This window comes from Struthio camelus, chromosome 1, assembly GCF_040807025.1.
Source record: "Struthio camelus isolate bStrCam1 chromosome 1, bStrCam1.hap1, whole genome shotgun sequence".
Lineage (NCBI taxonomy): Eukaryota > Metazoa > Chordata > Aves > Struthioniformes > Struthionidae > Struthio > Struthio camelus.
In genome coordinates, this window is record NC_090942.1 from 94100538 (window position 1) to 94117694 (window position 17157).

The 17157-nt window shown below is 48.0% G+C and overlaps 1 protein-coding gene across 2 annotated transcripts in view; it reads right to left on the reverse strand.

Annotated features, from left to right (window-relative positions):
• UPK1B (uroplakin 1B) overlaps positions 1-13989 on the reverse strand; it is a 29571-nt gene extending 15582 nt beyond the window's left edge. Inside the window, exons 1-2 of one of the 2 annotated variants that reach the window (XM_068958800.1) lie at positions 13856-13989; positions 13201-13263 (exon numbers count right to left, since the gene is read on the reverse strand). In XM_068958800.1, coding sequence (XP_068814901.1) covers positions 13201-13229 — 29 coding nt within the window. In that variant the 5' untranslated portion in view covers positions 13230-13263; positions 13856-13989. The remainder of the gene's footprint in view (positions 1-13200; positions 13264-13855) is intronic. The other variant, XM_009675206.2, reaches the window with a different exon arrangement.
• Between the last annotated feature and the right edge of the window lie 3168 nt (positions 13990-17157).

Here is a 17157-nt window from a genome sequence, read left to right on the forward strand (position 1 = left end):
AGTCGCCACCCCACTTTTCTGCAGTCTTGGAGAGACATCTCCTGAACATCACAGCCTGGCAATTCATGGGACAGCACACCCACCACAATTCAGGATGGAGGAGAGAAGAGGCAGCATATGAAGAATTACTATTCTATGAGAAGAAGGTGAGGAAAGAGAAGGGAAGAGAAGGGAGGGGAAGTTGGTAGTAAAGTCCATGGTGTTGCCAATGACCAGCACAAAGAGGGGCCGTTGAGAGAATGCCCTGGTGCAGCTGAGCTCTTGCTGCTTCACAGCCCCGTTTAGGAATCGGCAAATAGGCATTAGCACAAATCCTTCTTTGGACTCAAAGAGTGGGCAAGGCTGGGAAGGGAGGTGTTTGCTCCTGAGCTGATTTCACTGTCGCTAAGCTGGATTAGTTGGCTAAGAAGATATTTTGGTGAGATCCAGAGAGAAATTTGGTACTACAGAGAGGTTTTTTTTTATTTTTTTGGTGTGTGTTATTAAGGGCAAGCTCAGAGTCTGCGTGACCGTGAATGTGTGCAGAGAGGTACATGCACGATCAGACGGAGACCTTGCATGAGCAAGGAAGTATGAGGGGGTCTGACAAACCACATGGTGGAAGACCAGGAGCCACCATGGGTACTTCGGGTGAGGAGCCTATAGCCCCTTTAGCTTCCTTTGCAGCTAGAGCTGCATTTGCATTAGCATACTTTAGATGAGAATGTGCAAACACACCTGTATAGCCAGATCCATACATCTGTGAAACTGTTGCAGGTGCAAACTACAGACTCATGCCCGCATGGACCTCCTCACAGAGCCTTACATACATGCATATATATGCACACATATGAATGCACATATGCACATGCTTTCTACACGTGTATTCCCAAATGTGCACACCTCTGCCGCCAGCAGGTTAAAGGCAGAGTGTTGGGTCAAGTGTGAAGATGCACTGCAATTTTAGGTTTCACTTGGATGGACAGTCAGATGCTGAGGCTGCAGCCTGGCCCATTTTCAGGTGGAGGTAGCAAATGAAATTCCTCAGGAGAGCTACCACTTGGCTGTGGCCATATGCTCTATGGGAGACAGGCTAATGTGAGAAGATGCCTGGCACTGGGTGTCCCTCAGGTTTTCAAGGCTGGCCTAGGAGGGATGCTGGAGGATGCCCAAAGAGAGAGTGGAGGTGATAAACAGAGCTGATTAGATGCCGCGGGTAATTCCAATGGGCTTGCCTTGCTTCTAGTCTCTAAAAATACTCTTTCATCTTCCTGCACCCTTTGAATATCTTCTCTTCATAGCACTGAAACAATGATTTAAGACTGAGGGAGAGAGAGGGAGAGGGAGGAATCAGGGAGGGAGAGAGAGGGAGCACACAGAAAAAGACAGGAGGTTATGACTGAACCAGCAGGGTCCAGCAGTCATTTCTATGACTGCTTCATGCCAGCATCATGAGGGAATCACTCCCATCTGTGAACAGAAGGCTCTTAACTGCTTTGCAGCTTTTCTTGGGAAGATCAGATGTCAGGGTCAAGCGAAAAGGCCAGATAGGGCTCAGGAAATCCCACGTCCCTAGCACTGTGGGTGCAGAGTTGGCTGTACCTGTGCACAGGTTCAGCTTGACACCCATGGTCTGTTGGTCTCCCCAAGGAAGAGGGGCTTTTTGCAGGGGGAGGAGCTTCTTCTGAGCCAAAATTGGTGCCAGGATCACTGGACAGCCGAACTGGGGACAGGCAGGCTGTTTTCTCCCAAGATCCTCCTGTGCCACCTTGATGAACGTCTCTCCAGCAGCGCACGGCATCTCTGCCTGTGAACGAGGCTCAGCATCCCTGTCTCAGCATGCTTTAAAGATGCCTCGCTGTGAGTAGAGGGTTGCAGGCTTTACCAGCAAAGTCTCCTCCTCATCAGCTGTGTCAGTGGCATTGCTCTGAAGGTGCCGCTGTGAGCAGCCCCAGCACCAGTCCCTGCAGCCCAGCAGCTCTTTGCCACCCAGCTTTGCTCTCACATTTCTCGGAGGGTTGCAAGCAGCTGCTTCCTGGTCCATGGTTCGACCTTCTATGCCTCAGCCAGATTTGACTCTGAGGCTCGTGCCTGCCCAGTTAGGCTTTCCAAGCGTCATGGCCGGGTGCCAGTGCTTCCCCAAAGGAGAAGGGAATTTCACACAGCTGCCTCTCCTTTCTCAGTGCATCTGTGCAGGGGGTGAAGACGCGGGATGTCATGGGACAGATGTCCATCGCCCTCCTTGGGATCGCAACTCGCTTGGCCTTGTTCCAGGGCAGCTCCTGGCCTCCTCCCACTCTCTGACCCTCCAACCCAGCCTTGCCTCTGGCCCCCTCCCCACAACCAGCTGGGGCATGGCTTTTGCCAAAGCTGGCTGTCCCTTCCCAAAACGTTTTGCCCTTCTTTTGCCACTTCTATACCTCTCACCTCAAGAGAGAGGACTAACTCCAGGGTGCAGAGAATAAATAAGAGAACACCACCTAGGGAGATCAGGGGAGAGCAATTCTGTCCTGGAAAATGTTTACCAAACAGTGCTGAGTGTGGGGAGACAAATGGCATACCATTAGCAACAACTACGGGCTAATTATAGTGAGTTAGAATAAACCACCGGTTCTCTGGGCTAACCACTCCATTTAAGTCTGCAAATATATAGACTGAAAAGCAGAACTGTACATATATATTTAGTATAACATGGAATGTGGTAAGTAACTTCTTCCTAAAACCTCAGATACCTTAGTGAAGAGTGTTACAGAAAACGCAGATACATACATCTTTGTGATGCCAGCAATCCTGGCATTTTGAACTTGGTAATATAGAATCCACCCATGAACATGGCATTGCACCTTCATTCCTAAGAAGAACGGTATAAAGCACACTCTCAAGGTTTGGGGTTTCTTAATATTTTGGGGAAGAAGGGGATAAGCCTTATTTTTCTAATTCTGTATGACCGGGGCTTCATTCATGAGCGTAGAAGTACAGATGCATTTTGGTGTTAAGATTGCAATTTTTGGTGTTAGCATAAAGCCCAAGCTACTGGAATCACGTGATTGCCGGAGAATCTATACTTTCAGTGTTTCAAAAGAGATTGTTTCTTCTCCTCATGACAAGTGAGCAAGCAGAAAAGACAAATAACTTGGAGAAAGCTGCTCTGTATGGAAAAGAAATGGGTTCAGGCTAGGACCTGCTTCCCCAGGGAGTTTTGGACTAGAACTCATAGTGAAATCGCACATCTAGGTATAGAGGATAACAAAATAGATCTCAGTATCCCACTGCTAGCAATTATGCCAGCTGCTGTGGCTCCATTCCTTAGTGGTCTTGGCCCAAAAGCTTAGAGAAATATTGAATGTTTATAAAGGCTAATCTCTCCAGGCTGCTACCACTATTAATAAAGAAGATCCTCCAGGTGCCTTCCAGCACACCTTGAGAGAGATTTGTGCTCTAAATCTCACTCTAAGGAAGCCTCTCTTACTCCATTGACTGTGAAGGAAACTTATATGAGAGTGTCCTCACAGTCCTGAGGCTAATTTCTGCAAAGGAAAATCCAGACTAGAACATCTGTGTGTTAGATCTGCTAATCCCACCTCAGACTTTTTGCAACCTAGAGGTCCCATTTTTGTAAATGGAGACACAAGCAGGTAACACAAGCACAGAGGAGTGCTGGAGAGCAAACCTTATGGCTGAGGTCAGGCCTTGTCCTGGCTCCGTTCCCACCAGCGGGAGTTTCTCCTTACAGGGAAGGGGAGCCAAGCCCTGTGAGAAAGGCCCTCCCCAGCCAACACCCTCACCTGCGTAAAAGGGGATGTAAACAGGATGTGGCTTCCTCTTGAATCTCACCTTCAGTCTCCTCTTGCGAGTCTGGCGGTTCAGGCCAGGCACCTGGACGGTGCTGAGCCGTGACACCTCTGCAACCAAGCCGAGAGCAGCTGGGAGGCCTCTGGCTCAGAGGTGGTGGGGAAGAACTACGATGCAGAACACCGAGTACACAGCCTGAGGACTTGGCTCTCTCCCATTGAAGGGGCAACTGCCATAGAGTAGGTGGCCAGAGCTGAGGATGAATTTAGCTAGGCAATCAAGGGCCACAGGGACACAGTGGTGGTGATTATCTCTGCTCTCCTTCCTGGCATGAGGGACAAGCTGGGTTGGACTGGGGTCCTTGGAAGCACAGCGGCTGTGAATCTCAAATGAATTTGGCAAAGTTCAAGTGCTCCTACGAAGTTATTGACCCTACTGATGGCTTTAAAAGTTATAAAATAAGAATGGAATGACTCCTGGGTTAACCTGGCCAAAGTGGAAAGCCTCAGAAAGTCTACAGCATGCTACCTCAATCCTGGGGCTGCACAAGCATGCATTTACTAGCAGGAGGCATTTCTCATCGTATGACCACGCTGTATCTGACCTCCCAGTCCTGTGAGGGTAACTGAGCCCTGGGACAGGTTGCCCAGAGAGGTTGTGGAGTCTCCTTCCCTGGAGATATTCAAAACCCGCCTGGATGCGATCCTGAGAAATATGCTCTAGAGGACCCTGCTTGAGCAGGGGGGTTGGACTAGATGATCTCCAGACGTCCCTTCCAACCTCAACCATTCTGTAATTCTGTGATTCTCAAGGGCAACACAAAAACATATTCAAAAGCAGAACCTGGGAACTAATGCTCATAAATCTACTAGACCGGAAGGTCATGCACTCTGCAGAGAAGGCAACTTTATGATGCATGATCTCCCCTTTCCTCACTAATCCCATTCTGTTCCTATAGACAGTATTTTACCTGCCTATCTCTTTCCCATAGGAGACCAGTTCTTTATCATCTCCCTCATTATTAATATTTCTTCTCCTCCCTAGATGCCACCCACCTTTTCTCTCAGCAGGTCTAGCTGATAAATATCAAACTAAGGTCAAAGCAACTCTTCTCAACTTGCATTTCACCTTGAAGACTGTTGTTTCTTTTTCAGACCTGAAGGATTTGTGTGCCCAAAAGCTTAGTTACTTTTTTCCACTTCTGCTAGTTGATCTGACAAAAGCTATTACTTCTGCCTGCAAACGTTGTCTTACATGAGGGCCAGGAAGAGTTTTGGGAGTTTTGATGAGCAGACCTCCCCGTGACAATCAGAACATGCTCACAGGGCAGCTGACCACAAGAGCAGGCACTCTGGAGTGGGCTAGCTCATGCTGAACAGGAGCCTGACCATAGAGAAAGTTAACAGGATGCTAGAAACCTCAGTGTACCTGGCAAAGCATTGCCTGGGATCTTGCAAAATACGTAACAAGAGAACAGAATTATGAGAAGATGTAAGTCGTCTGCTTCTGTTTTAGATGCATCCTTTTAAAAGCTGACAATGTGCAGGGGAAAGTCTGTTAGAAAGCCTCTCCACATTGGTCTTGGTTGTGGATCTGATGACTTTCTGGCCTACTGCTACTGAAAGACTGCAGATGCCAGTGTGGATATACCATTCAGGATGTGGTCCCAGATCTTGAACGGCCTTGGGGCTGTGGTGGTCTCTTGGCTCTGGAGTTCCGGTTCAGATTCATTGAACAGACTGGGAACAAACTGTTCTGTCTGGACCTGGTGACTGCCTTGCTTTTGCTAAAGATTAAAAATCTCTCCTCTGAAATCCCCTGTGTCAGTCACAAGCTATAACATGGTAGAAAGAAGAGTTCTTGATTGGCTTTACTGCTTGCTGGCAAGGGATCAAAGAGATATCTGTGCCCACAAATTGTTCCAGTTAATTATTGAAGGGTGCTTGGCAATACCTCAGTCTCCCCAAATCCATCCGGCTTGCCTCCTTAGCATTAGCTGCTTCTGATCCAGGAGGCTGCAACAGCCTGGCAGTGAAGCACTGCCACCTACATGTAGTTGCCTATCACCATCCAGTTTCCAATACACTTGCTGTAAGCTAAGTGTAGCGAGCGTCTATCTGATTTATCTCCGCATCTCCGCCATGCACCTTGGTGGAGGACTGGCGCACTCACAGTAGAGAGAGAGGCCAGTCAGGTTAAAACTGCATAGCAAGAGTCTTGGCAGTAGGTGGACAGGGGACAAGCAGAGGGTGTTGGCTGGTACGGTGCTAGGCGCACTGAAATAAAAATAAATAGCAAGCACGCCCAGGGCAAGTCTGTAGTGCTCCAGGGATGACAACCTTTACCTTGGCAAAGGTGTGGCACGCATCTCACACCAGCTCGTTGCTTTGACGGAACTGTAAGTACCTTCCAAAATACTTCCTCTGAAACTTCCTTCTACTGTTTCAGCAGCTAACAGGGAGCTTCCTGGAGAAGTCTGTGAGACTCAGAGCTGGGATGCACCAGGGGTTTGACCCAGCCAGCACTGGGCCCAGCCAGTCACAGATGGCTGATGGATGGAGCTGTGCTTTGGGCCATCAGGCCCTTATATATGTACCTTTTCTTGTGGCTACTCCACTGCTGGACACAACTGAGTTGTCTTCCTGCCTCTTAACAGCCTTTTGCTATTAAGCTAAAGGCCGGCTCAGCAGGTCTGTGCTGCCCTCTCATGGACACACATAGGAAAGGTTAAGTTCCACCATTTTTTGCCAGCTGCTTTTTAACCTACTACTCAAGCACCAGTTTTCAACATGTGGTTTCTCAGAAGCCAGGAAGCTTTCTGAACAACTTCTAAGAGGCCTGTGGAAGGAAACTGTGAAAAGTAATTCGATCTGTAATTGTGTTGGGCGCCTCCCAGCTCTTACCTTTTTAAAGAGTTTTGCTCTTCATTTGGAAATATTTAGAGCTCAGCCAGGGAAAAAGGTAGGAAGCTATTGCTCTAGAAAACAGGCTGAGCTTCTCCCATGCGCACTCCTGTCCGCTATGTCAAACATATGTCAGTATCATGGCATCATACTATGGCCAAGGAGTCTCTCCCAGGATAGCTCTGTTATTCTACCAAGGATTCAAACAATAAGCAAAGTTGATATTTGGTGCCGCAGGGCCAGAAACTGGGTTTTAGGGCAGAGCTCCCGTTGCTTTCAGTACTGTGGAGTCTTAGCAAACTGGCTACACTACAGTGCATAAGAAAAAAGTATTCATGTAGTGTGCAGGGCTACCATGCTATCCTTCCCTGCATCTCCTTGCAAAGAGGCAGGATACTGTGCTGAACCCAAGATGATGCTTAAACAAAAATGGGATAGAGTAGATACATCTCTGCTCTGCAAAAGGACTCTTTTTGCATTCGTGGTGTTTATGCAACTTTGAGTCAATTTTAAAAACTTTAGCTATTTGACAGCCCATTTACCTGCATTTTAATATATCTGTCTCCCTAACCTCTACTTATCTGCCTAAACACCAACAGCTCCTCAGAACGGGGGACAATTTTTCCTCAAGGGCTGGTATGACATGTATGCTCCTATTAACAATTGTGCTATTCCATATGTCTTTATTCACGTCTATCTCCTGTTTTATATGAGAAGATAAGCTGAGGGATGGAAAGGAGGAAGGACAGAGGTCCCCTCTCTGTTGTTACAAACTCCCTAACTCTAGTATGGATCCTGGCTCCTCTTTTATAAGAAGAATTTTTAAGTGCTGGACCAGATGATTCCAGAGGAGGGATGTGTTTAAAGGCTCATCAGTTTACTGTGAAATCTTCAAAGGTGACAGAGTAAGCTGCGTACCTCACTCCCATAGGTACATTACCTACTTTTTTACTATTGCGAATTGTACTGGGTACCTATGCGCCTTTGTAAGTCTGGCTCTGTGTAGCCCTTGTTCTTCCAAATCTTGCCACTTTAAGTAATAAGTGATGATGAACAAGAACTTAGTTTTTGATCTCAAAGTAGGTGGCATCATGCAAAAAAACAAGTGAGTCCATCTCATAGTATTTGTTTGTTCCCTGGTATTATTCCACTGAAGTTAATGAAATGGCACCAGGAGTTTCTGCAGTCTTCTGCACTGAGAATATGGAAAGCTTTCCCCAGACTCCCAGGATACGCCATGGAGATGGCCTTCTTAGTGTCCAAAGGCAGCAAGCTCTGTGATAAAGAAGGGTGAGCTTTTCCCACCTGGGAGGAGTTGTACGGAATTGAGCCTGGAGATAGCCAGGAGAACGAAAGGAAAAGCCTCTCCAGGTATTCATACCAGGTATTTCTAACATAGACCAAGCACAGCAGTGTTTGAAGACAGTTTCCACTCTAGAATTATCTGTACAGAAATCTCTTGGGGCTGCTTTGCCTTTCCAATTTCAGCTGCCCTGCAGCGACGTTCCCGCCTACCACCTTTCCCCAGAAGAAGATGGTAAGGGGCTGTTCAGCCAACCCATGTTGCCTCAACATCTCAAAATTTCCCTTTTCGTTTGTGTGTGTTAAGGCACAGCCAAGAACTCTTGGTGATGCTGTTAAATCAATGCAGCCCATAAAGGCAGTCCCAGAAAAGGAATGCAGCCACAGATATTGGGGTCTGATCATAAAGGAATATTTCTTCTTCCCCCCCCTCCCCCCAATACATTTCATCTTACTGTAAGAATAGGCAAGGGAAGCTCTCCCTTGAATAAGCCCTGCTGTGAAGGAAGGCATGTTAGACAGGGCCTGATCACTTTGCCTTGGTATATCTGTGCACTCCCACATCCCCCAGACTGCAGACTGAGCTCTCTCTTGAGCTCAGTTCTTTGTCAGGCTTTGCCCAGGGGTTAATTTCTTCCATTTCAGACATGCAAACCCTGAACAGTCAGCGCTGCCTACTTTGAGTTTCCCATGATTACAAAACTTTGAAATCAGCGGCATTAAACTAGCTTAAAATTGGTGTTACGTAGCAACGATCCATATCCAGTGAGTCACAATGAAACGCCTTATGCTCTAAGTGCCTGGCCACTGAAGAGCTATCCTGCTTGTGCCCTCCACCTAACTAAGAAGCAGAGCAGAGACTGGGTGAACTTTTCAAAGGACCTTTAATCAGCAGTTAGAACATTCTTTTGTAATTGGTTAGACATGGTGACACAAGTGACTCTAGTATTGCTTGGACACCTGAATTGTTTTAAGTTCTGTACAGAGATGGCAGAAAAGAAATCTGGCATTCTGATCCAAGACACTGATTTCAAGGTGAGCACAATTTCTCTGTGGTTAGCCCCCCCTGAATCCTGCTTCTGGGGGAATACAAGGTTCACAACAGAAACAGTCTGAGTAGCATGAGACCATGCTGTTTGCCAACTGAACTGAATATCGTGTTTCTGTGTTAGTTCATGGATCAACAAATCTTGTCTGTGCGAAGACTGCGCTTCCTTGGTGCCCAGCTCAAACTACAGAACAAACACCCTTGGGAACTACAAACTATCTCCAGCTTCCTCTCCGTGACCTTTTCCTATCCATTAGAAACACATAGCAGTACACAGGTGTGGGTAAAAAAACAAAACACCCCATGAAAAAGAATGCACTTCAGTGCACACACATCTCCCTTGTGGAGATGAGGAAAGAACAAACAACAGATGTTAGTCACGTTGCTTAGCACACTACCGGAGGGTATTCAAATACACAGTGACGGGCATGCCATAAGGACTTATATGGAAGTTTCGGTTACACACAATGAACTGTTAATTCCTTCAGAGCACCCAAGGCAAGAAATTTAATGACAGCTTAATGTCATGTTGATAAACCTCCACTTACAAACAAGAAACATGGATCCATTGGTTTGGGAAAGAAATTATGGGATAGGGACAGTCACTGTGGAATTAAGACTACAGTAAATGTTTCCATTTTAAATGTAACTTTTCTGCCTTTCTTCACCACAGAAAAGCCTTCTCTCTCTCTGTCTCTCTCACACACGCACGCACGCACACACAGTTAGAGTTAAGGTGTATTTTTCAGTAAAACTCTGAAGCAAATCAAAAAGGACAACTCTGTTGTATTAGCCTAAACACAACAATCTGTAGAGTTTCTGGGGGATGCTTTTTTGCTTTCATAAATGTAAGTTCCTAGCCTATCTTTCTTGGCAAAATGTGCAGCTCAAAATACAATCCAGTCATCCGAGAGGCTTGAGGAGAAGGAAGAGAAAAATTTTCAGAAGGTTCATGGTAGTTTCTCCAAGCTTTCTGTCAAAGTCCTGCTCAGAGCTATGTTGACTCCTCCCTAAGTCTGTGAGAGCACATGTGTCAACCTTGGCCTACTGCCTTCCCCAGTCTCTCAGCATCTACAAAAAGCCAGTTACAGGCTTGCACAGCTATCCAGAGTGGAGCCACATTTCTACACAGCTGTTGCTTCTCACAGGAGAGGGACTTTGATCCTGAGAAACGAAAAGGACAGCTACTTCTGTGTGCACCAGAGGAGACTTCCTGCCCCCATGCAGCAACTGTGGTAGCATGAGACAAGGTGGCCAGGCCACCAAAGGAATATTTTTGCCCCTGAGGTTGCTGAGAAGTGCTGGGTAGGGCCTCTCTTGCAAACTTCCAGCGTATGTTAGGAGAAGGGTACTTTCCAGACGACTTCAGTTATCCAAAAGAGAATTTAAGGAGCCTTCATTGCATAACTCCATTAATGCCAACATAAAGTTGAGGTCACGTACCTGCAGTCTAAGGACATATTACAGCTCACAAATTGTCATATGTAAAAGAGAACAACAAAGTACAACACAGAAAATGATAGAAACCTAGGAAATTCAGAGCTAAGGCTGTACCTCAAAGCACCTTAATGCTGTTCTACAACAAAATTCAAAGACATACCAACTTCCCCATCTCTTGGAAAATATGTTGACTTGTGACCATAGACATGACAAGCTCTCAATCAATATCTTCACGTGATATTGACTATCTTCCATTCATTTCTCCTTTCACAGAGGTGCATTAGCACTTTCCTTGTATTCACTGGGAGCACATGTACAAAGCCGCTTATAAATTCACCCTCTTTTTTCATTAAGGGTTCAATTCTTCCAGTTGCTGAAGATACTTAGGGCTTTCAAAAGCATCAGTGTTCCAATGGGACCTAGCTGCCTAAGTCTACAGCAAACCTTTTCTAAAACCCATGAAGGTCTTTTCTGAATCTTTAGGCATCTTTAGGCTTGCAGTACCTTGAAAACCTGCCTGCTCTATGAATGACAGGGGGGTGTGGCAGGCGTGCCTGCCTTTAACCTGGAAACACATGAGTTAACTAATCTTTGTTGAGAGCCTTGGATAGAGAGACAACTCTTCTCAGGCTCGGAATTTGTATGCCAAATACTTGTCTCAGTGATTCCCAGATTTTTTGGGCTCAAGCTCTGTTGTGGAGTCTCACACAGCCTAATCGTCAGACTTTGAGCTGAAAATAGATAGATGGGAGATAAGTTTCTGTGGCGCTCTTTTCATAGCCCTGGAGACAATAATTTGGGAACATGCTACCATCCATCATGGAATTAGAGCATATGCCTAAAAAAGATAAAAGTCTGTGGTGACAAAACAGCTTTCTGGCATCTACTGCACATACATAAGAAATGAAACCAAAATAGCAGTATGCTCTACTGCACATTTTCAATAGTGTTCAGGTGAGAGACAAGGAAAAGAAAGATAAACTTCCTTTAGAGGGTGGACACAGATGCTTGGATACTATGAAAATGAAGACCATAAGTGTTTTGAGAGTTAATGGCAGTTCAAATGACATGTTTGCAAAGTGTATCATAACTCTCAATTTCCTGGCCTACCAGTGCTTGTTTTTGGTTTGTTTAGTTTTACCCATCTCCCACCACATTCTGGAGTGGCAATGACTTCTGAAGCCACAGAGTGCCTGCAACTGTTGCTTTACAGCTCTGTTTATCAAAATACACACTTGCAATGGTACAGGCAGGGCAGCACAAAAAAAGCAGAGTGATCTGAACCCAGCGAGGATAGCTAAGGATGAGGCAGTTGGTCTCAATGTGTGGAAGAGATACCGAGACAGCTCCTAGCATCAGAGGACCTCTGGGGGCAGTGGGAGAGCCACAGACCCAGCCTCTCCCAAGACAGACTTCCAAGAGTTAAAATGGGCATTAGCTACTCCATAGCTGGAGACAGTAGCCCAGCAAAACAGCATGAAAAAGAGAAGGCTCTTCCTCGGTCGTCCAGGGCTGCTTTTTCATTCTAGTTGCTTTTGTGCTTCTGCTGTCTGAGCCGGATTTCTCTGCACAAAGAAGTAGAGTCTAGAGGTAGCCTAAACGTGAGATTTGTGCATTTGTATGTATAAACCACAAAAGAATTCAGCAGACCTGCGTTCCTGAGATGTGCCATACATGCAGGCATATCCATGCGCTCTTTAAGAGAGTCTGTGCATTCAAACGGATACATGGCTGCAGGATTTAAACCCAAGGGTTGGAAGCACCGCACACGGAATAGAGAATCCAGGAAGCAGAGGTATCAGCAAGCTTGTTCAAAGTTACTTCCACAGACTGCAAAAGCGTGCTGCTGGCGAGGCCCTGTGCAACACCGCATTAGCAAGGTCAGTAGGGGCCGAAAGGAGTGAACGGGACCTGTCAGAAAAACACCTCCGCATCTTCGTCCTCCTCCAAAATCCCCTCCATTTCTGCCTGCCTGGCATTTATCATAGATTGTACCTGGGCAGGAGTAAAAGGAAAAGGGTCATTTAGGGGGGTCTAATGCCCTACCACCGGTGCCCAGAACTGACCTTGCCGTCCCTCTGCAGGCTCTGCACACTTCACTACAGGGCGAACCCAGCAACAAATCACAGAGGCTGTGCTGACTGACTGGTGGGCACTGAAGGAAAGGACCCTCTCTCTTTCTCTGTCTTCTCTTTTTCCTTTAACCTCCTCCTTTCCCAAGGAGCTCCCCATACTCCTTCTCTCTAACTCACTCCCAGACTATTGCTCACTCCACAGACTTTGAATTTCCTGTGTTTTAAAGCTCTCCCCGGATCAGCAGAGACAGCTCTCCTGAGTAGGGGCGGGCAGGCAGAAGAGACATTCCCTCCCAGTAAGGGAAGGAGGGAGCTAGAGAAGGGGCACAGGGACATAGATAGGCCCTACCTCCATCCCTAAGCTTCCCCCACTTCTCAGATAGCGTCTCCAGGGCACATCCACTCCAACCCACTCTGGGCTCTTCCATACACCCATCCCCCCATAGCTCTCCTCCCTATCTCTTTAGAGCGCATGTGGGCCCTTGCACCCCAGGCGCTCTGCTCCTGCCCTGCCGTCCTCCTCCTCCTTCTCGCAAGTGAGCAGACATGCAGTGAGAGAAGTAATCATGGGTTCACCATGTTTCCAGCATTATAGGCAAAGCTGGCTTTCTGCGGCGGCCTTAACAGACAGTCTCTGCGAAGCCCCAACAAGAGGCCATACCTGCAGCAACATGAACTGCAAGGGGTCATCGGGCTTCTTATACACCAGTTTTTCTGTGATCTCCTGAGACAGAGACAGACAGAGGGAAAGAACTGTTAATCCTTAGGAGACAGGGTGGCTACTTTTTCTGCTCCAACGCTAGCCGCAAAAGCTGCGGCCACCGCAGCCTCCTTTCTCCTTTTGAGAGCAGGCTTGGGCATTCCTGGCTGCATAGCACAAAGATGTCAAGTTCAGTTAAAAGCCTCAGAGGATTTTCAAGATCATAATATAAGTCCCCTTTTCCCCTTTTCTTAGATACCTGAGCGCTTATGCTTGAGACTTGGAAGAATTCCTTTCAAAGGGAATCAAAAGATTCCTTTTTCTGTCCCTGTTTGCTTTTCTTCATCACATGCTACTACCACAAAACAATGGCACCTCATCAAAAAGCACCAACACAGGGGTAACATTTACCAGATCTCACAAGTTCCTCTTTTCCTAATATCTCTTTCAACCCCTGAAGATGATCAAGTGTCCATTTCTACAGTTTACACTTAAGAAAGCACAAGACAAGGAGGGATCCAGAGGAGGAGATAACTTGGTACAATGCTCACAAGTTAACTTTAGGCCCAGCTTCTCAGTCAAGCCTCTGGGTGGAGAAGGGAAAGGGAAATTTTACCTGAAATATCTGCAGAATATTATGTTTCTCCATGTACCTAAGGGAGACTTCCAAGGGGTCTTCGTACACCATTGAACGCTCCAGTATTTCACTCATAGTATCTGTTGGCATGACTACAGATGTTGGTGACCCAGCCTCAAGTGCTTTGGCCCCAGCCCCTGCAGATTCAGATGTGTGTATCTTGACTTTGAAACCTGGCAAGTCACCCACAGACGATCTGATCTCATGTGCTGGTGATTCAGGCACAGAGGACTTGATGCAGTATGATGAATTGTCAGCTGCAGATGACCTATCCTCATAGGCTAATGGTTGAGCCAGACAGGATCTGGACCCAGATTTTGTCAATTCATCTTCAGACAGAGCTAATTCAACCACTGGCAAATGTTTCTGAGACACTGGTGATGCATCCCCATGTGAATCCTCTGGGGATGGAGGAAAATCAACTACAGGCAACTGGTCATCAGATGCTGGTGATTTCTCAAGAACCAGCTGGTCTACAGACACTGGCAATTCTACTACAGGTGGCTGGTCTGCAGATGATGGTGTTTCAACCACAGGTAAGTCATCCAGCGATGCTGGCAGTTCACCTATAGGTGACTCTTCCTCAGAAGGTTCAGCAGCTGGTGGTATGCTGGCTTCCTCCACTTTGGTTCCTGAGTTATTGGGCTCTTGCTACAACATTTAACAAACAAAGAACAAACAATGTTTTGAACATGTAGCCCTGCACGTCAGATACATCACTACTGCATCTTCTGCAAACATGATGGAGCCCCTTTTAGAGCAAGTGTCAGGCCTGAGGACACCAATAGTCTTTAATCACACTCATTGGTTTCACCTGGGCCCTCCACCCACACTCTCTGCCCATAGGCCCAGAAGCTCCAGTTAAGCTCAGACCAAAGCCACCAGGCCTGGTCTGAGCTATGTTGTAGGTGTATATGTACCTGGTCCTTGCTTACTGATCAGCTTTCCTAGGGGGACTCTAAACCTGCCTTGTAGGTAATTTTGTCTCTGTCTCCTGAATGGACTTTGGTTCTATATTCAAGCCTTGTCTCTGATCTTGTATCTGTCTCTCTCTCTCTGTGCTGTCCCTGATGGGACTCTCTGGATGGGTCCTGACTCCTTGCCTTGCCTGGGACTGCTGGTGGACCTGATATCAGCACCCTGCTCTGGGCCTGTGCCCTCTTCTTGCTTGAGGGTGCTGCTCTGCTGGTGCTGTGGTTGCCCTCAGCTCCTGGCTCGCCCTGCTGCTTGGAGCAGCCCTGCTCTTGCTGTTCCCTTACAGCAAGCAGCTGAAATTCAGGTGGGCTTTGCCTATTGCCCTGCTGTGCAGCTGGACCGAGGCTGTGCCCTGACGTGCTCTTGCATTGCTCATCGCGGTCCTGTTGCTGACTTCAGCGGGGGTCCTGCCCTGCTTCTCCCCTGCAGCCCCAAACCGGCAGGGCTGCGGGAGGGAAGGGGTATCTCTGGGCCCGGGGCCGCCGCCCGCTCTCACCGGCCCCCGCTTCTCCATGGCCGGGCTGGAACGCGTTCTGCCGCCCGACCCCGACCTCTTCTGCCGCTCGCCGCGCGCCGTAGGCGAGAAGGGGGCGGTGACGACGCCGCGGCGGTTGCCAGGGCAACCGGCACAGCCCCTTTTGTGCGGGTGGGCGGGGCGGGGCGCTGCCGCCATTTTGGGGGGGCGGCGGGGGAGCGCTGGGCTCTGCCGGCCGAGCTCTCCTCGCCGGAGGCGGCGGGGCGGGGCGGGGGGCGGCAGGCTTTCGCCTGGTAAAATGAAAGGCTTGTAGATAAAACCTGGGCTGAGTTACCACGGTGGCCGGCTCCCGAAACACTCTGGTTCCCGCTCCGCTGTGACAGGTGCTGGGGTGGAAACCTGTGGGGGGAGCGGGAAGGAGGCCCAGGGCTCAAAATGGGAGCGGAGGTTACGTGCGTTCCTCAGATTATACCTCTCACCTCTTTTTTTTTTTTTGGAGGGCAAAACGGATTCTCTGCTGCCCCCGTACGAGTGTCATAACACCGTTGCCCACACTCGGCATCGCTGACAGCTCGTGTCCCTTATGCTGTACAGGGCCACTCGCTGCACCGGGGATGTGCGAGCTCTTCCCTGAGGGGGTCTTCTCCCTTGAGCCTCGTCTTTGCTTTCCCCTGTTTCCCCTTGGGTCTGCAGCAGCCCCAGACAGCACAGGACTGCCGACCTTTTGAGTGGAGTGTGTGGGTTGTAAGGGTTTTTTGGTCTTCTGTTTTTTGTTTTGGTGCGTGCGTTAATGTGGAAAGACTTTGCAAGATGCTGTGCAAAACTTGTAAAGATGTTGAAGGGCCGAGTGGGTGGGCTTTCAGTGCCATTTCAGAATCTTAACTTCTTTCAAACACTTCACTGATTATCGCACCCCGCCCCCCCCCCCCCCCCCCAAGCGATAAGGGAGATTACTGTAGGCTCCCTGGTGCTTGTTAGGCTTTGAGCTGTGGGCCCTGACAGGTTTCCTGCTGGAGATGTGGACCAGTGGAGCAGGCTGAAGTTTATAGGCAGGGTATTCCTAGTTTGTCTTGCAGCAAGTCCCTGAAGGAGATAAAAGCCACTGACCCAGGCTTCTTAAAGCAAAAATCTTGTTTATTCTGCAGACACATGCATGAATGCATTATTCTGCATAATGCATGTGTAAAGTTGCATTTCCAACCCTTGCAGTTGTGAAAGAAACTTTGCTTAATAAGGCCTTGCTGGCAGTCTGGGAAGTAAGTAACAACCAGAAGCCGCTGAGGGTGTGAATTAGGAGGTCTTCCCCTTGGCCTGCAGGTGGGTATTTCTGCACAGGTGTAACAGTGGCAGAGCTAGATTATCAAGTGTCTAAAAGCACAGATGTAAACTGTTAAATCCCAGTCATACCTTCAGGGAGGCAGTGTTTGCTCGGGTAGCTGCAGTTGCTGTTCTAGCTGAAATAGGCACCTGCTCTCTGTTGTGTATGAATGGCCAGTTGTGTGTTGAGCATCCCAGTGCAGTTTTCTTTGCAGCATGACTCCCTGCACAACTTCTCCCATGTGCTTCTCCTCTCCATCCTTTGCTGGACAGTGCTGAGCAGTTCTCAGCTGCCTGCCGGCTTCAAATAGAGTCCTGCTGTGGGTGAATTTTTAGCCCCATGTCTTCCTTTCGGCTGTGCCAAATTGGTAAACAGCAGATCTTTCCATTTTCAACCCCACTGTCTACTGCAGGGATCTGGCTGCTGGGGCTGGAAAGCTAGGGTTTTATACAAGGAGGTAAGATGAATGACTCCATTAAATAAACATCACTGCTCTGTTTATTCTTTAGAGAG